This window comes from Lentinula edodes (assembly GCF_021015755.1).
Source record: "Lentinula edodes strain Le(Bin) 0899 ss11 chromosome Unknown C8R40scaffold_8, whole genome shotgun sequence".
Classification (NCBI taxonomy): Eukaryota; Fungi; Basidiomycota; class Agaricomycetes; order Agaricales; family Omphalotaceae; genus Lentinula; species Lentinula edodes.
Window position 1 is genome coordinate 834,143 of NW_025764314.1, and position 16,563 is coordinate 850,705.

At 46.3% G+C, this 16,563-nt stretch overlaps 5 protein-coding genes across 5 annotated transcripts; 3 read left to right on the forward strand and 2 right to left on the reverse strand.

Annotated features, from left to right (window-relative positions):
- Positions 1–148: 148 nt before the first annotated feature.
- Positions 149–829, forward strand: C8R40DRAFT_1067623 (uncharacterized protein; the record flags this gene model as incomplete). The annotated part of the gene is made up of 3 exons (XM_046225927.1): positions 149–268; positions 324–706; positions 763–829. 3 exons carry the CDS (start codon positions 149–151, stop codon positions 827–829), a joined length of 570 nt encoding a protein of 189 aa, XP_046089157.1.
- A 3,292-nt stretch (positions 830–4,121) lies between these two features.
- C8R40DRAFT_1012900 (uncharacterized protein) lies at positions 4,122–4,387 on the forward strand (the record flags this gene model as incomplete). Its single annotated transcript, XM_046222885.1, has 2 exons — positions 4,122–4,188; positions 4,260–4,387. Coding segments are annotated over 2 exons (195 nt in total), but the record flags the coding sequence as incomplete, so codon positions are not given.
- A 290-nt stretch (positions 4,388–4,677) lies between these two features.
- C8R40DRAFT_1067625 (uncharacterized protein) lies at positions 4,678–6,442 on the reverse strand (the record flags this gene model as incomplete). The annotated part of the gene is made up of 8 exons (XM_046225928.1): positions 4,678–4,809; positions 4,859–4,939; positions 5,102–5,215; positions 5,270–5,417; positions 5,450–5,575; positions 5,740–5,761; positions 5,945–6,300; positions 6,417–6,442. 8 exons carry the CDS (start codon positions 6,440–6,442, stop codon positions 4,678–4,680), a joined length of 1,005 nt encoding a protein of 334 aa, XP_046089159.1.
- A 5,376-nt stretch (positions 6,443–11,818) lies between these two features.
- On the forward strand, positions 11,819–12,921 carry C8R40DRAFT_1168111 (uncharacterized protein; the record flags this gene model as incomplete). The annotated part of the gene is made up of 8 exons (XM_046231139.1): positions 11,819–11,827; positions 11,876–12,028; positions 12,076–12,231; positions 12,282–12,359; positions 12,414–12,470; positions 12,527–12,583; positions 12,633–12,680; positions 12,730–12,921. 8 exons carry the CDS (start codon positions 11,819–11,821, stop codon positions 12,919–12,921), a joined length of 750 nt encoding a protein of 249 aa, XP_046089160.1.
- A 137-nt stretch (positions 12,922–13,058) lies between these two features.
- Positions 13,059–14,048, reverse strand: C8R40DRAFT_1067627 (uncharacterized protein; the record flags this gene model as incomplete). Its single annotated transcript, XM_046225929.1, has 4 exons — positions 13,059–13,217; positions 13,278–13,481; positions 13,535–13,888; positions 13,941–14,048. The coding sequence occupies 4 exons, from the start codon at positions 14,046–14,048 to the stop codon at positions 13,059–13,061; spliced, it is 825 nt and encodes a 274-aa protein (XP_046089161.1).
- Positions 14,049–16,563: the final 2,515 nt, after the last annotated feature.

Sequence of the window (16,563 nt, forward strand, 5' to 3'; positions counted from 1 at the left end):
CACTGACAAAAAGAACAGGTAAATTCTGAAAACATTTTCAGACGCATGTTCAGAGCATGCGCGGCGTTATAAAAGAGAGGCGAGTAACTACTCCCCCTCTGTCGATAACCCATCGTCTCGTTGAAACGCATTCTGCATCATACTCATAATGCATGCCACTCGATCTAGATCTTCCTCCATTGCTGTCCACCGGCGTCGAAGACTTTCCCCCAGCCATACCATCCTGGGTCCACCGCTTAACGGGGACATCATGCCTTCTACGGAGCCGGTATGATTAAATATCTATCTGCTAATGTACGCCTCATTGACATTATCACCGATAGGAATGGGGTACGACACTTGGTTTATACTTTGCACTAGGCGACGCGATTCCCCAACTTAAAGGCTTTGACTCTACATTGAGTCGTTTCGGTCACAAACGTTCCATCGACGTTCCGAGCGGTTTTGGTGCCAACGCTGATGGCGACGACCTTTACAAGGCAAAGGTCATAGTAGGAACTCGCAAATTTTACATTGCTGGTACCTATGACCAGTCTTCTTCCAATACCAACGCATGCCTCAGCTCTTGTGGCTGCACGGAGATGTTCAAAGGCGACGTCGCGATCTTTTTCTATTCTATCCATGCACCCGAACGATTTTTGCACTCCATCCCACGTTATCAGACCATCCAGGCTAGGGATGAGGTCATTCGACGGGCTCTTACAGCGTAAGTCGGGCCACTTATCTTCCCTTATCCAGACAATCTGAAACCTCCGAATGCAGGTTCTCGAAGAACGTCCGGGAGCACGTTGAAAAAGGGACCACCCTCAAGCATATCCTCAGGGGTTAGGCCATCCGTGGCTTCTCAACTTCTTCGTTTCTCATATCAATCTTTATCTCTTCTTCATCCTTTCACTTCCGAAGTGTTCAGTCATGCATGCCCTAGTGGCACCCATCCCTGAGCCATCATCCATGCTCACCTCTTCCTATGTCTTCCCTTCATATATATAACTTCTTTCAAGTCGTGGGCCCTAGTGGCATCCATCTCGACGTATATGACTACACCGTTGTTTACCCTTGCTATATATCTTCCTTCAAAACGCCTTCCCACCTTCATATTCCTCGTTTAACTCAAAACAATTTCTATAATCGAGTTTTTACCTTCTCTACGCTCACGTTCTGTTCCCGCTCCCGACCATTCCATGTCCCTTGATACAAGTCTCTGGATGTGCATTCACGCTGTTCCGTTGTTCAACATCCACTGTACTTGCTATGCTCCCCCCATTTATATGTCGCTCATTACTACCACGGCACACGATTCATTCATTCCACCAACTACTGCTGCATTCTCTTACACACGGTCACTCTTTCATTACATGTCAGTCTTTACGATAGTGTGTAGTACAGTACTGAATATCATCGTCTTGATGTAAACAGTGTGTCACTGTCACTGTCTGTCACAACTGCACGTGGCATCTGCTAAGTTTTCGATCCCAAGTTTATTCTTCCACTACGCTGCTTCTTTCTGGTTTAACTGGATCTGAGGCCTCAAATCCACACCTTGCTTGATTACTCACTACGCTGCTTCTTTCTGGTTTAACTGGATCTGAGGCCTCAAAAAATCACGTTGCTCGATTACTCCATCCACGAACAAAATCACCCGCCCAAGTAACTGTCGTAGGCAGGAATCCGGCCTTCATTGAAGCATTTTCCTGTCAAATTAGGGCTTAACCTTAATACCAAGAAACTCATGTTTTGTAAGTAGAGAATTAATTCGAGTTTTTTTTATCTCAATTGCCCTCCATCAAGCTGGAACCCCCCGTCTGGCAACAACTCAAGTGACCGACGGATTCAGCTTCCATGCAGCAATCGACGACGGCGTTTTTACCTGTCTCAGTCGCAAACCACACGATTTTCCCAATGTCCCTTCTCAACGGCAATCTTACAATCTCAGTCCACACGCAACAACATTGCCTGAGTTCTATTCGCCGCGCTGGGTAGATTCATCGATACCGTTTCTGGGCTTCGCTCCTAGCAGTAACCCTTTTAAATTTCATTTCTTGAAATGTCTTGATTATAGCCACGACTCTCTACCAATCGAAGAGGATGGAAACAACTGCTACGCTCTTAGGTCTTCCATACAAGCTGACTGGAACTCGCTGGAGAGTAATATGCGCGCATTTCTCCGTGCGTGCATGAAAGTGAATCCACTCGGAATACCTGAGACTTTTCGACTTTGGCCGTATCCGAATAATTATGGGTTTCGTTTACGCTGGAGGACAGACAGCGACGCGCGTCATGCAGTCATGCGATCTCGTCAAGCGTTTATACCCTTGATTGCTTGTATCTCCTTCTTTCTTCGCATCCTTTACCATCTGGAGAATCAATGGGTTAAACTTATCGCGTCCGATTGCCAATCTGTGCTATCTAGTCCCAATCCTTTTTGGAGTAAGAGGCAGAGGGAATACGAAGAACTTCGTCGCGGCCCCGTTCCTTCCAAATGGGAATGGCAGGACCGTCTTCAGCGAGAAACGTCCATCAGTTCAGAATGGCTCGCCTACTTCCATCAGATAATGGATATTCCAATGGTCGGCAGTTTTGTAGATGTGCGTGGCTCTGGCTCTGACTGCCTTCCATGGATTCCTGTTTTCCTCGAGGCCAGAATGCCTCTTATGTTGTACTGGGGCACTCTCAAAGATTGGTCTGTTCCAGACGTGCTGAACGGTATCATTCCGATCCCTGCGGGTATCGTGATCAGTACTTTGGCCTCGGAACAGACGCCGTACGTTCCACCTTCAAAATACCTCGAAGAAAACGTTCATCAAGTGGGAGTCTCTGAATCTCGACGTCGATTGCGCTTGCCCCGTCTCGATGGCGGAAGCCTTCCCCGCCCGAATGAGGACCTCTTTACATTCATTGAGCGTAGAGAGGCGCATAGACTTAAAGTCATTGCATCGGAATCTTCCCTCGCACGTCAATCTCGTTTACAACGTGAGGAAAATGCGCGGAAGGACCGACCCCCTGGTCGAAAAGGCGCCCGTGTTTACTATTGGGATTTGGTTGAAGGAATCAGAGTCCGGACAGCAGTGGGAAGAAGCAATTACGAGGACATTTGGGAGAGATATGGTTCACGCCAGCGGCGTTACGATTCGGTTGCTGACGAATGGGAAGTTTGCACAAATTTGGACCCGGATGATGTCCCCGATTACCATGATTTAGACTTCGAAGACGATGACGATGACTACTTCATTTCCGTCCAATCTCACATGAATGAACAAACAGGCCATCATATGGGTGTTGTTTCCTCTGAAGCATACCTCACTCGTCTTCATAGTTCAAATGACGACTCGTCCGTCGCTTCAATAGAGTTTCCAGATTCGATTGAGGATGTTGCCCGTCATAGACTTGGATTTCTCCCACAACGTGTCCCAGATAATCGTAATATAGTGCTCAAATCTCAAGCTTGGAAGAATGTTTTGGGTCTACTTGGAAGTGGACGGCATCCTCCAAATCCCAAACCAGATGATTATGTCAAACTTCAGTTGTCTACCTTTACTGCTGGCCTATTGAATGCAGTTGATTTGCGACACGCACCTCAAGCGTATGATTTGGCCGTGAAAGATAGTACCTTGAGGCCTGTGATTACTTTCGAGCTCGACGTCCTATCCTCACCCAATGGCCAATTTTTCCTAATACAGGCAAAAGATGCCAGTGATTCTGATCCATTTCTGATTGCATTGCGCAGTGCCGCTACTGTTATGGAAATAAGCCGAAGGAAATGGGGCCCCGGAACTGAAGACATTATCAAACATCTGATCAATCAAGGGATGTCTTTCAATACGCTTATGCCAAGCTATCCTCCCCGTCATCTCAGGTCAATCCCCTGCCGTCGCCCTGCAATGCTAGGATTCCGTCCGGTAGGATTTGTACCCACACTACAAGATTATCGCTCGTATGAAGCTGCTCGAAATGATTTTCTTCGCTCAGCTAGGGGCCGCGCAGCTCTTCTTGCTGGAGGGATAATAGCTCGGTTGGCTCTAGGTGTAGTCAACGAGAATGATATCTATGATGGCCCTACCGAACATGCCCTGCAAGAAGGAGAGCGTGCACTCTGTGTATGGGAAGAAGGTGGAAGCCGTGCATTCTGGGATGACCAACTTACTCTTGAAGAGATGGACCTTATCTGCGGATCATATGAAGTTGCAACAGGTATAAGTCTACGTATCATATTTTTTTGGATGCATCTAAAATATCTGCACCCCTAGGTTTCATATCAAAAGATGGTATCCAACAGACCGCGATACGCTCTTGGTGGCCCCGTTCAGGTGCTTGGAAATCATGTGGTCTTAATTGCGGTTTTTGGTCAGAAGATGCAGAAGATTGGTTTCTGACACGTTTACACAAAATTCTTCATATGGATGTTCTGTCAGTCATGACCAGTCAAGAATGGCGCGCGAAGTTAAAATTTCGAAAGGCCCATTCTCTCTCGAACAAAAATGACTGCTTGTCCAAAGAGTATTTGAAAACTGTGTACAACCTACCAATTTGAGCGCTACGTTCCATCTCATAGTATATTTTTGTACTTCCGCGGCTCGTATTAATTTACTTGTATTACTCTTGATTGATTCAAATAAGACACAAGATTGATATATTGAATATGCGAGAAATGTCATCATAACAATTTGATTCAAGGAATCTTTAGGGATATATATACATATTGAAGGGTGCGAGTTCACTGAGAATGGAGATTATCCGGAATACAAGGGATATGCAGATGAAGGTTCCAATGCACAGGACGGTTTCCACAGTAACTCGTGAAAATCCAGGTCCCTGTATCAAGGTACCTTAGTAGAGAATAGATACAATTCGAGAGACTTACCTGCAGTTGACTGGTATGATTTCGGACAGAGATGAAGACACCAACCGTTAAAGCTAGATGCCCAACAGTAATGATAAGAGGCTGAGCATGGAATAGCGACCAGATTTTCCGGAATACTCTAATTAGAAAAAGGATATGGCTCAAAGTACCAGCCTTGAAGAGAAATTCCGACAGTTGTAGGTCAGTGACCTGGAACTTAAGCTCATATGAGAAAGTGTAAGGGTTCCCAATCCATGAACATACATTCAGTTGACCAAAAGCAGTGAAGTGGCCCCAGCTTGCTTTAAGATAATTGATATGGGACTGAACTGCGGGCTGTATGTTTTGATCACTAGGTTCTGGACAAGCCACTGGTATCTGATGATGAAGATTGAACAACCGAGACTGAGATGAAATATCGATTGCACGCACGGTCTTCTCGAGACTCTGATTATCAATATCACTGTCGACCGCATTCCCATTTGTTTTCTCATCGCTCTCCCTTGCTTTATTTTCCACAGGGATTTGTTGAAAAACCAACGCTGCGGTCTCATATTCCATCTGTTGAGATAGATTCAGGCTGACACAATAATATATTCGACTGAGCAGTACCTGTCTTTTGGTGATTCCTTCGCAATGGGATTGATCGTGAATATCCATGGATCACGTAGGATGGAAATAGACAAATAGGCGCTATTAGCGGTCCCAAAATGGAAACCGCCGGACTCGTATGCCGATCTGTTACGAACGGAGGATCGGACCAATCATGCACGTGGTTCGAGTTCCTTTTTTCCCAGTACTTAGTAATTTATCCTAATTCTATACGAGCAACTCCCCGGAGTCAAACTCTGGGTGTAGTCATTCCATGTCCTCGATACCGAACAAATAGTCGACCTACACACGTCAACTCCCCGGAGTCAAACTCTGGGCGTAGTCATTCCATGTCCTTGATACTGAACACATAGTCGACCTACCCACGTCAACTCCCCGGAGTCAAACTCTGGGTGTAGTTATTCCATTTCCTCGATACCGAACACAGTCGACTTACCCACGTTACAGCACCGAATCAATCTACAGAAGTATCTAACTCTCCGTCAGGAGCCTTACCGAACGTCGAAGGCGCAGCTGAACGAGATCTGGACCTTCTCAAGGTTCGCGACCGGTAGGTTGTCGCCGTGCTGTTCAGAATCCAGCTGGGCTTTCCCGTCGAAGTCAGCTTCAACGTCCGATCGGCAATCTTTGGATGGGCAATCTGCTCGTTCTTCAAGTCAACAGGTTGCCACGCAAGGCCATTCCCGTCTCTCTTGTACCAAACCCACACTTGGTATCCCCCATCGTTGACGTTCCTATGAACGTATATCGTTCCCAACAGTCGAGGAATTGCCGTTTCCGGGAGAGGCGCGTCTAAATCGTATGGTGCCTGACTGTAGTGCCAAGCAGTCTCTCCTTCGCTGCTGTGGGATCTGAAACGATTGGTTTCCAGTTTGGTTGGCCCATATGTGTCATTGGAAACAGTTCCCGTACGGGCTTGCCCTTCCGTGAAGTATTTTGGCGGCCGTACAGATGGAGGGAAGCTTACGGGTGTACTTCCTCTGGTATCTCCATTCTTGACGGATTCTGTTTTCAGCTTGGTTTAGTAGTAAACCCTCAGAGGTGCTGTCAACTTACGCGGGCTGAGACTGGTTCGCTTAAGGGCACCCTTCAGCGGGGGGGTCTTCGCTCGTCCTCGCGGGCTGCTGCACTTGGTCAGCCCTCCAACAGGACAGCCACGACCACTTACAGCTCTTCAGTGTTGGTATCGTCGAAAATTTTCTGGATCATCCCATCATCATCCAAATAATAGCTGTAGTGGCCGTATGTTTGTCTTCTCCACCAGCCCTACATATCGTCAGCGTCAGCGCTCGGTCAAACACAGGACTCAGAAATCAACAAACAGTCGGGCTGGAGACAACTTCGTCGGTGGCTTCTTCTGGTTCCATTGACGATCGTGGTTCGCAAAATGTGAAGTTCAGTCGAAACTATGTATGACCAACTGTCATGAGACCACAGCTTTTCAGGGTCTAAACTCCCTCACTTGAGCCGAGTCTCCCAACAATCTAGCGATGTTCTGCGATAGGAAATGAGGCTTATAGGATCGGATCAATAGTATCAATCGATGATATCGCTAGCGCGCACCAGTCGTTCGCTCAACCTTACTTTAGTTCAACCGTGTCTACTCAAGTTATATCTGGTCCCAAATGCGCCGCCGTAGGAACGATTCGATCATGCAGCCGTGCCGATGTCGTGAATGCCTGGCGCAGAATCCTGAAGGATTATTGGTCTCGTATGACGTTCTAAGCACGCATCGGCACCGGGAACGTCTCAGAGGAGCCTTTCCCTCTAGTGTCAGGGGAGAAACTGCAGAGACTGGGGAACCTGACACGCTTGGCGTAGAACCTGCAGGTCATACCCCCTCCGAAAGCCAAGCATCTAGCAAAGGCAAAGGCAGGGCGGGCTTCGACGTCGAAACAAACGTCGATCAAGACATGAACTTCTCGCCTCAAGCCATTATTTCCGAGATCGATGTGCGCATGGAGACTCTTTATCATTCAGAAATTTGTTTGACGTTTATCAACGAACCCTCTCCACACCTGCCCTTTGTGTTTCCGAATCCTGAGACCTTACCGCAAGTGAACTCGGGCCATTTCGCTTTGGACACGACTAGACTTCCTAATCGTCGCTTGCTGGATGCAGAAGCAAGATTTTGTGGTCTTTTAGACACAATTCAGACCATGCCTTTGGGAGAGCGCTCAACAGGGGAAGCAGATGTAGAGGATGAGCTTTTCCTGGCATTGAACAAGATTCATCGCATCAAAGAGAGGCAATGGAGATCCCAAGCTTATCCTGAGGGACGTGGGGGTTCTACCTTTGACAACAGTATGTATAGTCAGTCTTCCACTGCCCTAATCATTGTCTGAAACTTCCTCAGGACGTCGATTCATTGTTCAACGGCTCACTCACATGACACCGGTTCTGATAGCTGCTCTGATAATGTACATCAAATTCCAAACTCCAGTTCGTCAAATGCGAGTGCTTCTGGCCTTGTTCCGTTGTATCGTCCGAGGCTTGAGTAAAGAGCGAAATACCCAATCTCAGCTTCCATCCCAGATTCCGAAAGACATTCACACCATTGTTGACCACTATGATCTTGATCCGACCTTGCATATTTGTGTTGCATGCCCGAAGTGTTATGGTCTCTTTCGTTTCACAAACGAGGTGCTCAGCGCTGCAGAGACTACTTACAGAACGACTGAAGCACTACCTCTGTGCACTGAGAAGTCTCACCCAGACTCACCACCATGTGGAGGTTCGATATGGCGAACTCGTCGAATCGGTTCTCGTACGTTCGTCACCCCTATTCGGAAACAAGTTTTCCAAGACTTGAAGGAATGGATTGGGAGAATTCTTGCGATTCCAGGCATCGAAGAGATAATGTCTCAACACCACCAACGTCCCGCTCCAGTCGGAGACGAGCCTGTCAGAGATTTTGTTGATTCTGCAGCATTTCGTCAATTCAAGGGTGCGGACGGTAAGCCGTTCATGATACCTCAGGTCGGACCGTCTGGATCACCAGATCTGCGACTTGCCCTGAGTCTAGGATTTGATGCGTTCAATCCATTCCAATCGAAAGAAAGGCATGCCATCGTCTCGTCCACCGCTTTATACATGGTACTGTTGTCCCTACCTGAACACCTTCGATATCGACAAGAATATATCTTCTTGGTCACAGTGATCCCTGGCAAACCCAGCAAACATCAGATCAATCACACCCTGCGCAGGCTGGTCAAACAATTGCTTTCCTTCTGGGAGGGTGTATTTTATGTCCAAACTGCACAATATAGTCTTGGTCGGCGGGTTTTTATTGCATTAATGCCTGCTGTATGCGATACGGAAGGTGCTACCCAGCTTGCAGGGTTCGCTTCGCATACCCACACATGGTTCTGTAGGCGATGTCTGCTACCTCTCAATGAAATTCATAATCTCGAACCGGAAACTTGGGTAATGCGGGATTGTGGTAAGCACAGAGAGATAGCTCTTGAATGGAAAGATGCGTCTGAGGCACGGCGGGAAGCGATTTATACGGAGCATGGAATCCGACACTCGGAGTTACTGGAGCTGCCATATTGGGATCCAATTCTTTTCACGATCATCGACGACGTGCATTTTGCATACCTTGGTCTTCTAAAAACTCACCTGGAGAAGATATGGTTCATTGATTCGGAGAGAAATGGTGGCGACGGACTTCATCCGTCTACTAAAGATCAGATTCGATTATCAAGAGCTGGCCTACGCAAACTCTTGGAGGAGATTAGAAGGAATCAATCCTCTCTAGAGAAGCTGTTGATGAAAGAGACCAAAGCCGTCCTATGGTCTCTCTGTTTTGAGCTTAAGCTTCGTACAGGAGTTCGCGTCAAGCGTGAGTTAGTGAATCAAATCTTACAATGGGTGAGTTATATACGATTGACAATCATCACTTATTCCTGATTTGTTTCTGTTTCATTCGAAAGCGCTTGACATCCGATCCAGACGACGTACCTGTAATCCCTGCCTTGAGCTATGATAGAGACCCAGTCGGGTGGGAGGACACTACTGCACAGCCTGCCTCTAGTTCAATCGATGAATTCCGCGTTTCCGAATCAGTATGTCTTGTCTCATTCTTCCAACCCATCATTGATGATTCGAAAATCGCAGCAGTCAAGAGCCCCTTCCCCATCGATGTCCTCGTCAACGAGAGCTTCCTCAGTTTCAAGAGCCTCGTCAGTCTCAGGAACTCCCTCGGTTTTGGATCCAACCGAAATACCACCGGTGATGCGTTCCGCCCCATTGCTAGTCTTCAACAAAGATTCCGCTTTTGAAACTCTCATGTCGAAGTTGCTCAACCTCTCAGGCAAAGCGCCCCGACTTATGAATTCGAAGAAACAAGTTCTTCAAGCCCTGTGTCAAGAACTTGGAATTAGGTATAATCATCAAGATTCGAAGGCCATCCTTTCAGCGCGACTCATGCTACATGTGTGTACATTGTTAACGATCAATTCACTGCTTCTAAAGATCCGAAAACAGCGTCAAGAACATGGGGCCGATGACGAGGCTCCGCAATTACAGTATAGTGAACTCAAAAGGACATTCGAAGCAGACGAGCCTTCAAAGTCTGGCTTCATGAAATTCGCACTCGTGCATCTTCATAACTTGTGCAGAGAATACAAAATACCACCATTTGATTCGGATGAATCCGATATCATCTCCTTCAAAAAGATTGAAATGGTTCGAAGATTAATTCTATGGGTAAGTGAATCAGTATCTTTCTGTCTGAATACTTCTCATTTTTTTATCAGCGTCAAGAACATCGTGACAGTTCCATAAGAGCAAACCCAGAATCCACACCTCGTCATGTTATCGGCAAAGACCTTCTAGCGGAGATTTGGGCTGACATGGGACGGACTATTCTTCCTACGTGGATACAAGCGCCGCCTCCAAAATGGGGCACTATTGCAGCGGGCAAGCTCAGCGCTGATGAGTACAAAGTCATATGTTCAATATCGCTCGTCGTCACACTGATTCGTGTTTGGGGATATGAAAATGCAGAAGGGGTTGAGTCCCGTCGTTTCAAGATGCTGCAGAACTATGTGGACCTTGTCCATGCTATCCACGTCCTATTTTTGCGCGAAACATCCCAGAAGTCCAGGGCCTACTACAAATCTCATATGTTGAGGTATCTACACACCGTCTTAGACCTGTATCCCGATATCACACTCAAATCAAATCATCATCTCGCTATCCATATCATCACCGACCTCGAGAATCTTGGTCCAGGACATGCTCGTAGTACCCCAGTATTTGAGCGTGTCAATCATGCTTTGCAGATGATCAATTCCAACCAACATCTAGGTGAGCTTTCAATGAACCTAGCCCTTTCCTTCTTGAACATGTATTGCAGGTGAATTGGAGGCCACAATGATGACTCATTTTGGCCGTACAGCCAACTTACAAGTGATATTGAACCACAATACAGATCTACAACAGAAAATTGCCGAAGCGTTGACTGCCCTTAAAGATATCGACCGTGAAGACCATCGGGGAATGTTTGCTGGGACTGATTTGTCGGCTTGGTCCAGCACGGAATTCAAGGCGACACCCGCCTGTATCGACGAAGCCACCCTTGCTCGCATCGTGACTTGTCTGTGCGAGCTGTACACTGTTCCCCGCTCGTATTGGGAGAACAAAATTTCGCGTCAGGCTCGTATGTTAGGGGGAGTAGTGATTGGGCGAGTGATCTATTCGCCAAGGGTTCGCCAAAATTCTGTCATCTTTCGCAATGAGGGAAGAATATTGGCTGGAATAATTACCAAGGTCATAGATCATCCCCATCCCCATCCTGTCACTCGAGATATAATCAGGACCTCATATCTTGAAATATCTGTCATGGAACCGATAAATCAGGACGATGACTTGTATCGACAATTGAACTGCGGGTGGTTATGTTTACAGGTACCTCCAACAACGACGCTTGTCACGGTTCTATGGTCAAGTGTCATTTCACATTTTGTCAGGACGGATTTGACACTGGCCATTAAAGGAGATCTTGTTACGCATGTGTATCCTGTCCCAAAGGGGAGTATGCTCCGGAACATCCATGATCTACCGCACCTAATGTTTTATAATAGATATTCAGCGAGAATGATTCCGGAATGCCAACACTGTCCGATCACTAGGATGTTCGGGATAGGCGTTATGAATAAAACACATACTGTAAAACACATTTCTAGTTTTCGGAGGTCCATCAATGGGGTAACAACTGTGATATATTTCTTTCAAACCGCTTTGTCCTATATGGAATGTCATTGTCCTCGTTGTAAACAAAGGCCTGCAAATGCACTATAAAAGGCCAGAAATTCCTCAATCGTTCTGTCCATTTCCCTATCTCTTGAGAACACTCTCCTAATCATGTCTACTGTGAGTCCATGACAGCCTGACTTTGTTAAACTCTCATCGGATTTTCAGAAAGTTCGCATCTTGTCATCCGATACTCCGCGCTTGAAATTGCTAGAGCAGCGTGCTGAGCAGGGACGCCAGGAAGTCCTTGAGCTCCGCAATAAGGTTCAGGAATTAAGCACTCAAATATGGAACCAGTATCAAAGGATGTACGAAACAAATGTATGTCATTGTTCTCTACGCTTAGCCCTTGTAGTAACATAAAACAGGCCGACTCGATATGCCTCGAATTAGGGATAGAGAAGCTGAAATCGGTTATTGTCGATGAAACAGCTATGAAAATAAATCTTCGGACCCAAATTTTGGCCTCTCTGGGCTGTGACCTGGCTGATGAAGGATGTATTGAGGCGATCACAACAAGCGAAGTATGCAGAGTACTACAACCCTTTGGGAAGGACTCATACTCAGCAATTAGTCAACACGTTTTTGGTCTTTCCTGGAAAGATCCCGGTCCTCAAACGCCGAATTGACCAAAGAACCAAGTGTACCAAGTGTTCGTTGTCATTCCTGCTCATTTCTTTTATCTCTTGCGTACTTGACTGTATAGGTACCACGAAAATCTGTCTGGCTACAGGGGGAACTACCAGAAGGCACAGAATCTAGCGTGCGTTGATTTATCTTGCCTCCTACATCTTCTGCGCGTACCTGAGTGTTTTTTAGGCATCACCCAAGTCTCCACCTTGTATACAGAAGGAAATAAATGACGAGGAATTCAACGTATGTCATTCTTCTGTTTCCTTAATGTTGTGCGTCACCGGGTATGTAGGCATTGCCGGATACCATCAATCGCTCACAGGAAGATAAGGAATTGAGAGTGGGTCGATCCGATTCTGACATTCCCACTCATCTCATACTAAACTGAGCATGCAGACACCACTGAAATTCCCTTCTTGCCTGCCAGAAGGATTGGAAGAGGTAGAGCTAATGACGCTGTTGGCCATACAATGTACGGAGCTTCAGAAGATCGCAGGAAGCTTGTCGGACGCGTCAATCTTCCAACAGTGCACTCGTTTATGCGATCTAGCGTACAAAATGAAGTGATTTTTGCTATGTAGTATTACACGTTGATTATTTAGGCCTCAGCCTTTATTTTCAATACATTGTTTGTTCGACCTACCCAATGAATGTCTCCGCTGTCTGTTGTCGACTGATTTTTCAGGTTTCAAGGATCGTTGAATATATTTAGAAAGAGTTATGTAGCCCATAAATACAAAGTTCCGAAATGAAATGCTACAAACATCACTGCCATGAACTCTCCTACCATAGATAACATCCACCATACAATGAAAGTACATATGAAGGCACCCGCTAGGATTGTCGCATCCACAGCAACTTTCAGGACGGCATTCCTCTGTCGGAGCAGGCAAATGAATGTCAGGGTTATATGCGATATACATGAAACATCACTTACTTCCTTTGGAGCTTGTACTCGTTCCTGAGAATAGTACTGAACAAAGATGAACGTTGCAACACTGGGAACGAAAAACCCAATGGTAACAGCATGTGGCTGACTAGGAAACATTTTTGCGAGTTTCCAAAGCAATTTGATTGTGAACCCTAGATAGCTCAGTATTCCTGCATTGAATAGTATTTTCGGGAGTTGAATATGAGAAACCTAGATATAGAAGGAGTGAGTGAATGTCCACGAAAGTTATAGTGAGCACGCACAATGGAATTTGTAAGGAAGAAGTGACTGCCAGAGTAGATCCAATGGCGTGCATTGGAGGGAGTCACAGTGCGGGTTGCCTCAAGGCTCACTACACTTCCGACCGCTCCTCGAGCAGGACTCAGATGCGCGTCAAGTCGGGTCGTCTTCACTTCATCAGGAACTACTCCTACTGACTGTTGAATAGAATCGAGCTGTGCTGTCTTCTTTGCAGCAGGATGCACCGGCGACTGCGAGCGCTGAGTAACACGTGTATCACCCAACAGTAGAAATCCGGAAGGTTCCGTTGAAGACGACGATCGACGATTTCCACATTGGGGATCGTACGACTCCGAGCTTTGCACTTGTTCGAGTTGCTGCGAAATCATCAGTCAGACCGAGCGAGGCAGCCATCAATCATAGCAATACCAATATTCGTTCCGCACCATGACCACTTGACATTTTATCTGCTAGACCGTTGGGTTCGTACCACCCCTCGTTATTAGGGACAATTTTCGAAAACGACGGACTGCCCATAGAGCTAGTAAGCGAGAAGACACTTGTATACTGCAACGCGCTAATGTCCAGTTTGAAACCAGGACTAAGCCGAAGTGATGTTTAGAGATGAAGGGGGAGACTAGTCTCGATGTCACGATCATGATTCTGAACTTCAGATCCGTGACCGCATGTGACAGTCACATAAACGATTTCTCTCTAAGACTTCCACTACAGAGTCAAACTCAGTAGCAGTCTCTATCTTTATCTGGACAGCAAATCTCGTCAACACATTGCGACATCTACTTTCCTGTTATCTATCTTCCACAAGGCGATTGCTACAGAGTTAAACTCAGTAGCAGTCTCTATCTTTATCTGGATAGCAAATCTCGTCAACACCTTGCGACATCTACTTTCCTGTTCTCTATCTTCCACAAGGCGATTGCTACAGAGTTAAACTCAGTAGCAGCCTATCTGATCTCAGACAGCTTGTTCGGAGTCCTACTCAGCATCCGACGCCTATACCTGAATATCGACCTCATTCAGACCTAGTACCTTCAAATTTACATGCTCTACGACAGCATCCAATGTCCCTCCTTGGTACCCAAGTACTCCTACATGGTTCAAATAGCAGTACAGGTACATATCACAAGGCGGATGCAATAAGCACAGTGTCAGGACTGAAGGAGACAAGGGCGGTTCACGAGTGTGTAAGGTTAGTCGTCTCACGTATTCATTTCCCGGTACTTCATTGAATACACTATTTGTAGCCGGGGCGTCAACGATATAGCGAGAGGAGTAAAGCCTTCAAGAGCTGACGACTTCCCTGATAGATCCCGGTAGGCGTTCACTCTCAGCTAGGGAGGCTGTCGTCACCGGGCTTTCCATCCTTCTCCTCTGTCAATCCATCTTTTCAAAAACGTGGCAATGAAGGCTGATCCTGGGTCTGGGACCTCTGCGACTGTCCCCATCTGTTGCTTATTAACGGCTGGTACGTACTCAGAATTTAGTCCTGCTCTATGTATGTTCAATATTTTAAGTAAGGCGTTAGAGGGTATCAGCAGCAACCAACGAGCGAGACATATTTGCCTGAGTCGGGGTTAATGGACCTGCCGGTTAGTCGATGATCTTAGCTAATATTTAACGACTTACGTTGATTTCACAGATATCCGAGTTTTTCGAGCTCCCCCGCCGTCTTTGACAGGGTCTGGAGTTTCCTTTTTAGGACAGGAAAGGGTCGCTTTGACGATTTTTCCCTTTTATGGACGGAGAAGGGTCGCTTTGACCATTTTTTCCTTTTAGGGACGGTAAAATAGCGTAACTCGCAATCTGTTCCTCTCTGTTCCTCTCTCTCTAATTAATACACACACTCAATATCTCACCTTTCGTTATGCAATGTTTTTATCCTTCAATTTCGGGCCATCTTTCATGGTTCTTCTGAATGTCTGGACCACTCACGCCCCGTATGTTTACTTGTCCACCAATACATTGTGCTAACACTCCTATGGTCTCTGTATTGCTCTGTTCATGAGCTCAACCTCTGCCAGTGCCACTGTTTTCATTGTTTGTTTGTTGGAACCAGGGAAATCCACAGTGTTTTAATATTTACAGACTAATCATCGCTCATCCATCCTTATGTCACCAAGTCACTCACTGCTAGTTTTGCAGTTGACCCACAACAATTTTAGCTTCTTCTCAATCCACCAGGTTCTGCACAACTCACCTGGCTTCTGGACAATCCACCTGGCTTCTGGACAATCCACCTGGCTTCTGGACCATCCAACTGGCTCTCTCCACTGCCCCAGAGCAGAATCAGTATGTTAAATTCATTTTATTGCATTATTCTACCTAATTTGATGTTGCTCTTTTTCCCCCCCCAGTCCTCTCTTCCTAATCATCTCGTATCCGATCCGATGCCGAAGCGCCCCGTCCATAAACTGCGCGCTTTGTACGCATTTCGGAAAGCGCGCGCAAAATCGGCGGCGGATGGGCCAGGCGTACTTTACGCGTTTGTGGACCTCGGCGGAACGCTCTGGAAACTCGGCCACACGAACAACTTCCCTCGAAGGCGAGCCGAGTGGGACAAACAGTGTCCGTGTCCCGACCGTGTGTGGCTACCTCCTGTTCCGGTCCCGCGAAGGAGGCGGGCAGGTAAGTACCAATAATACCATCTGATTGAGATGCTCATCTGTTGTCAGAATCCTTATCACATCTCCTATTGGAGATTGTTTGCCAGGATAGACCTAGAACTCTTTGTTCTCAATGTATGTATACTCTGCTTTCTGAAGAGTAAGCTCATGTGCTGTTTCTGAAGGCACAAAAGTACATATTGAAAAATTTACATTCATTGGTAACATTTACATTGTTTGGAACACAATCATTCAACATGTTCTGACAAGAGCTGCAACAGCTTGAAGGTATGACCTTTGTTATCCATGTCTTCATGTTCAAGACTGACAATTTACTAGATCCCTGTATGGAGAATTATACATGTTCATTGTATCTGTACTTATGTAGATATTATGCAGCCACTATGTTCTGATAAATGACAGGAAAA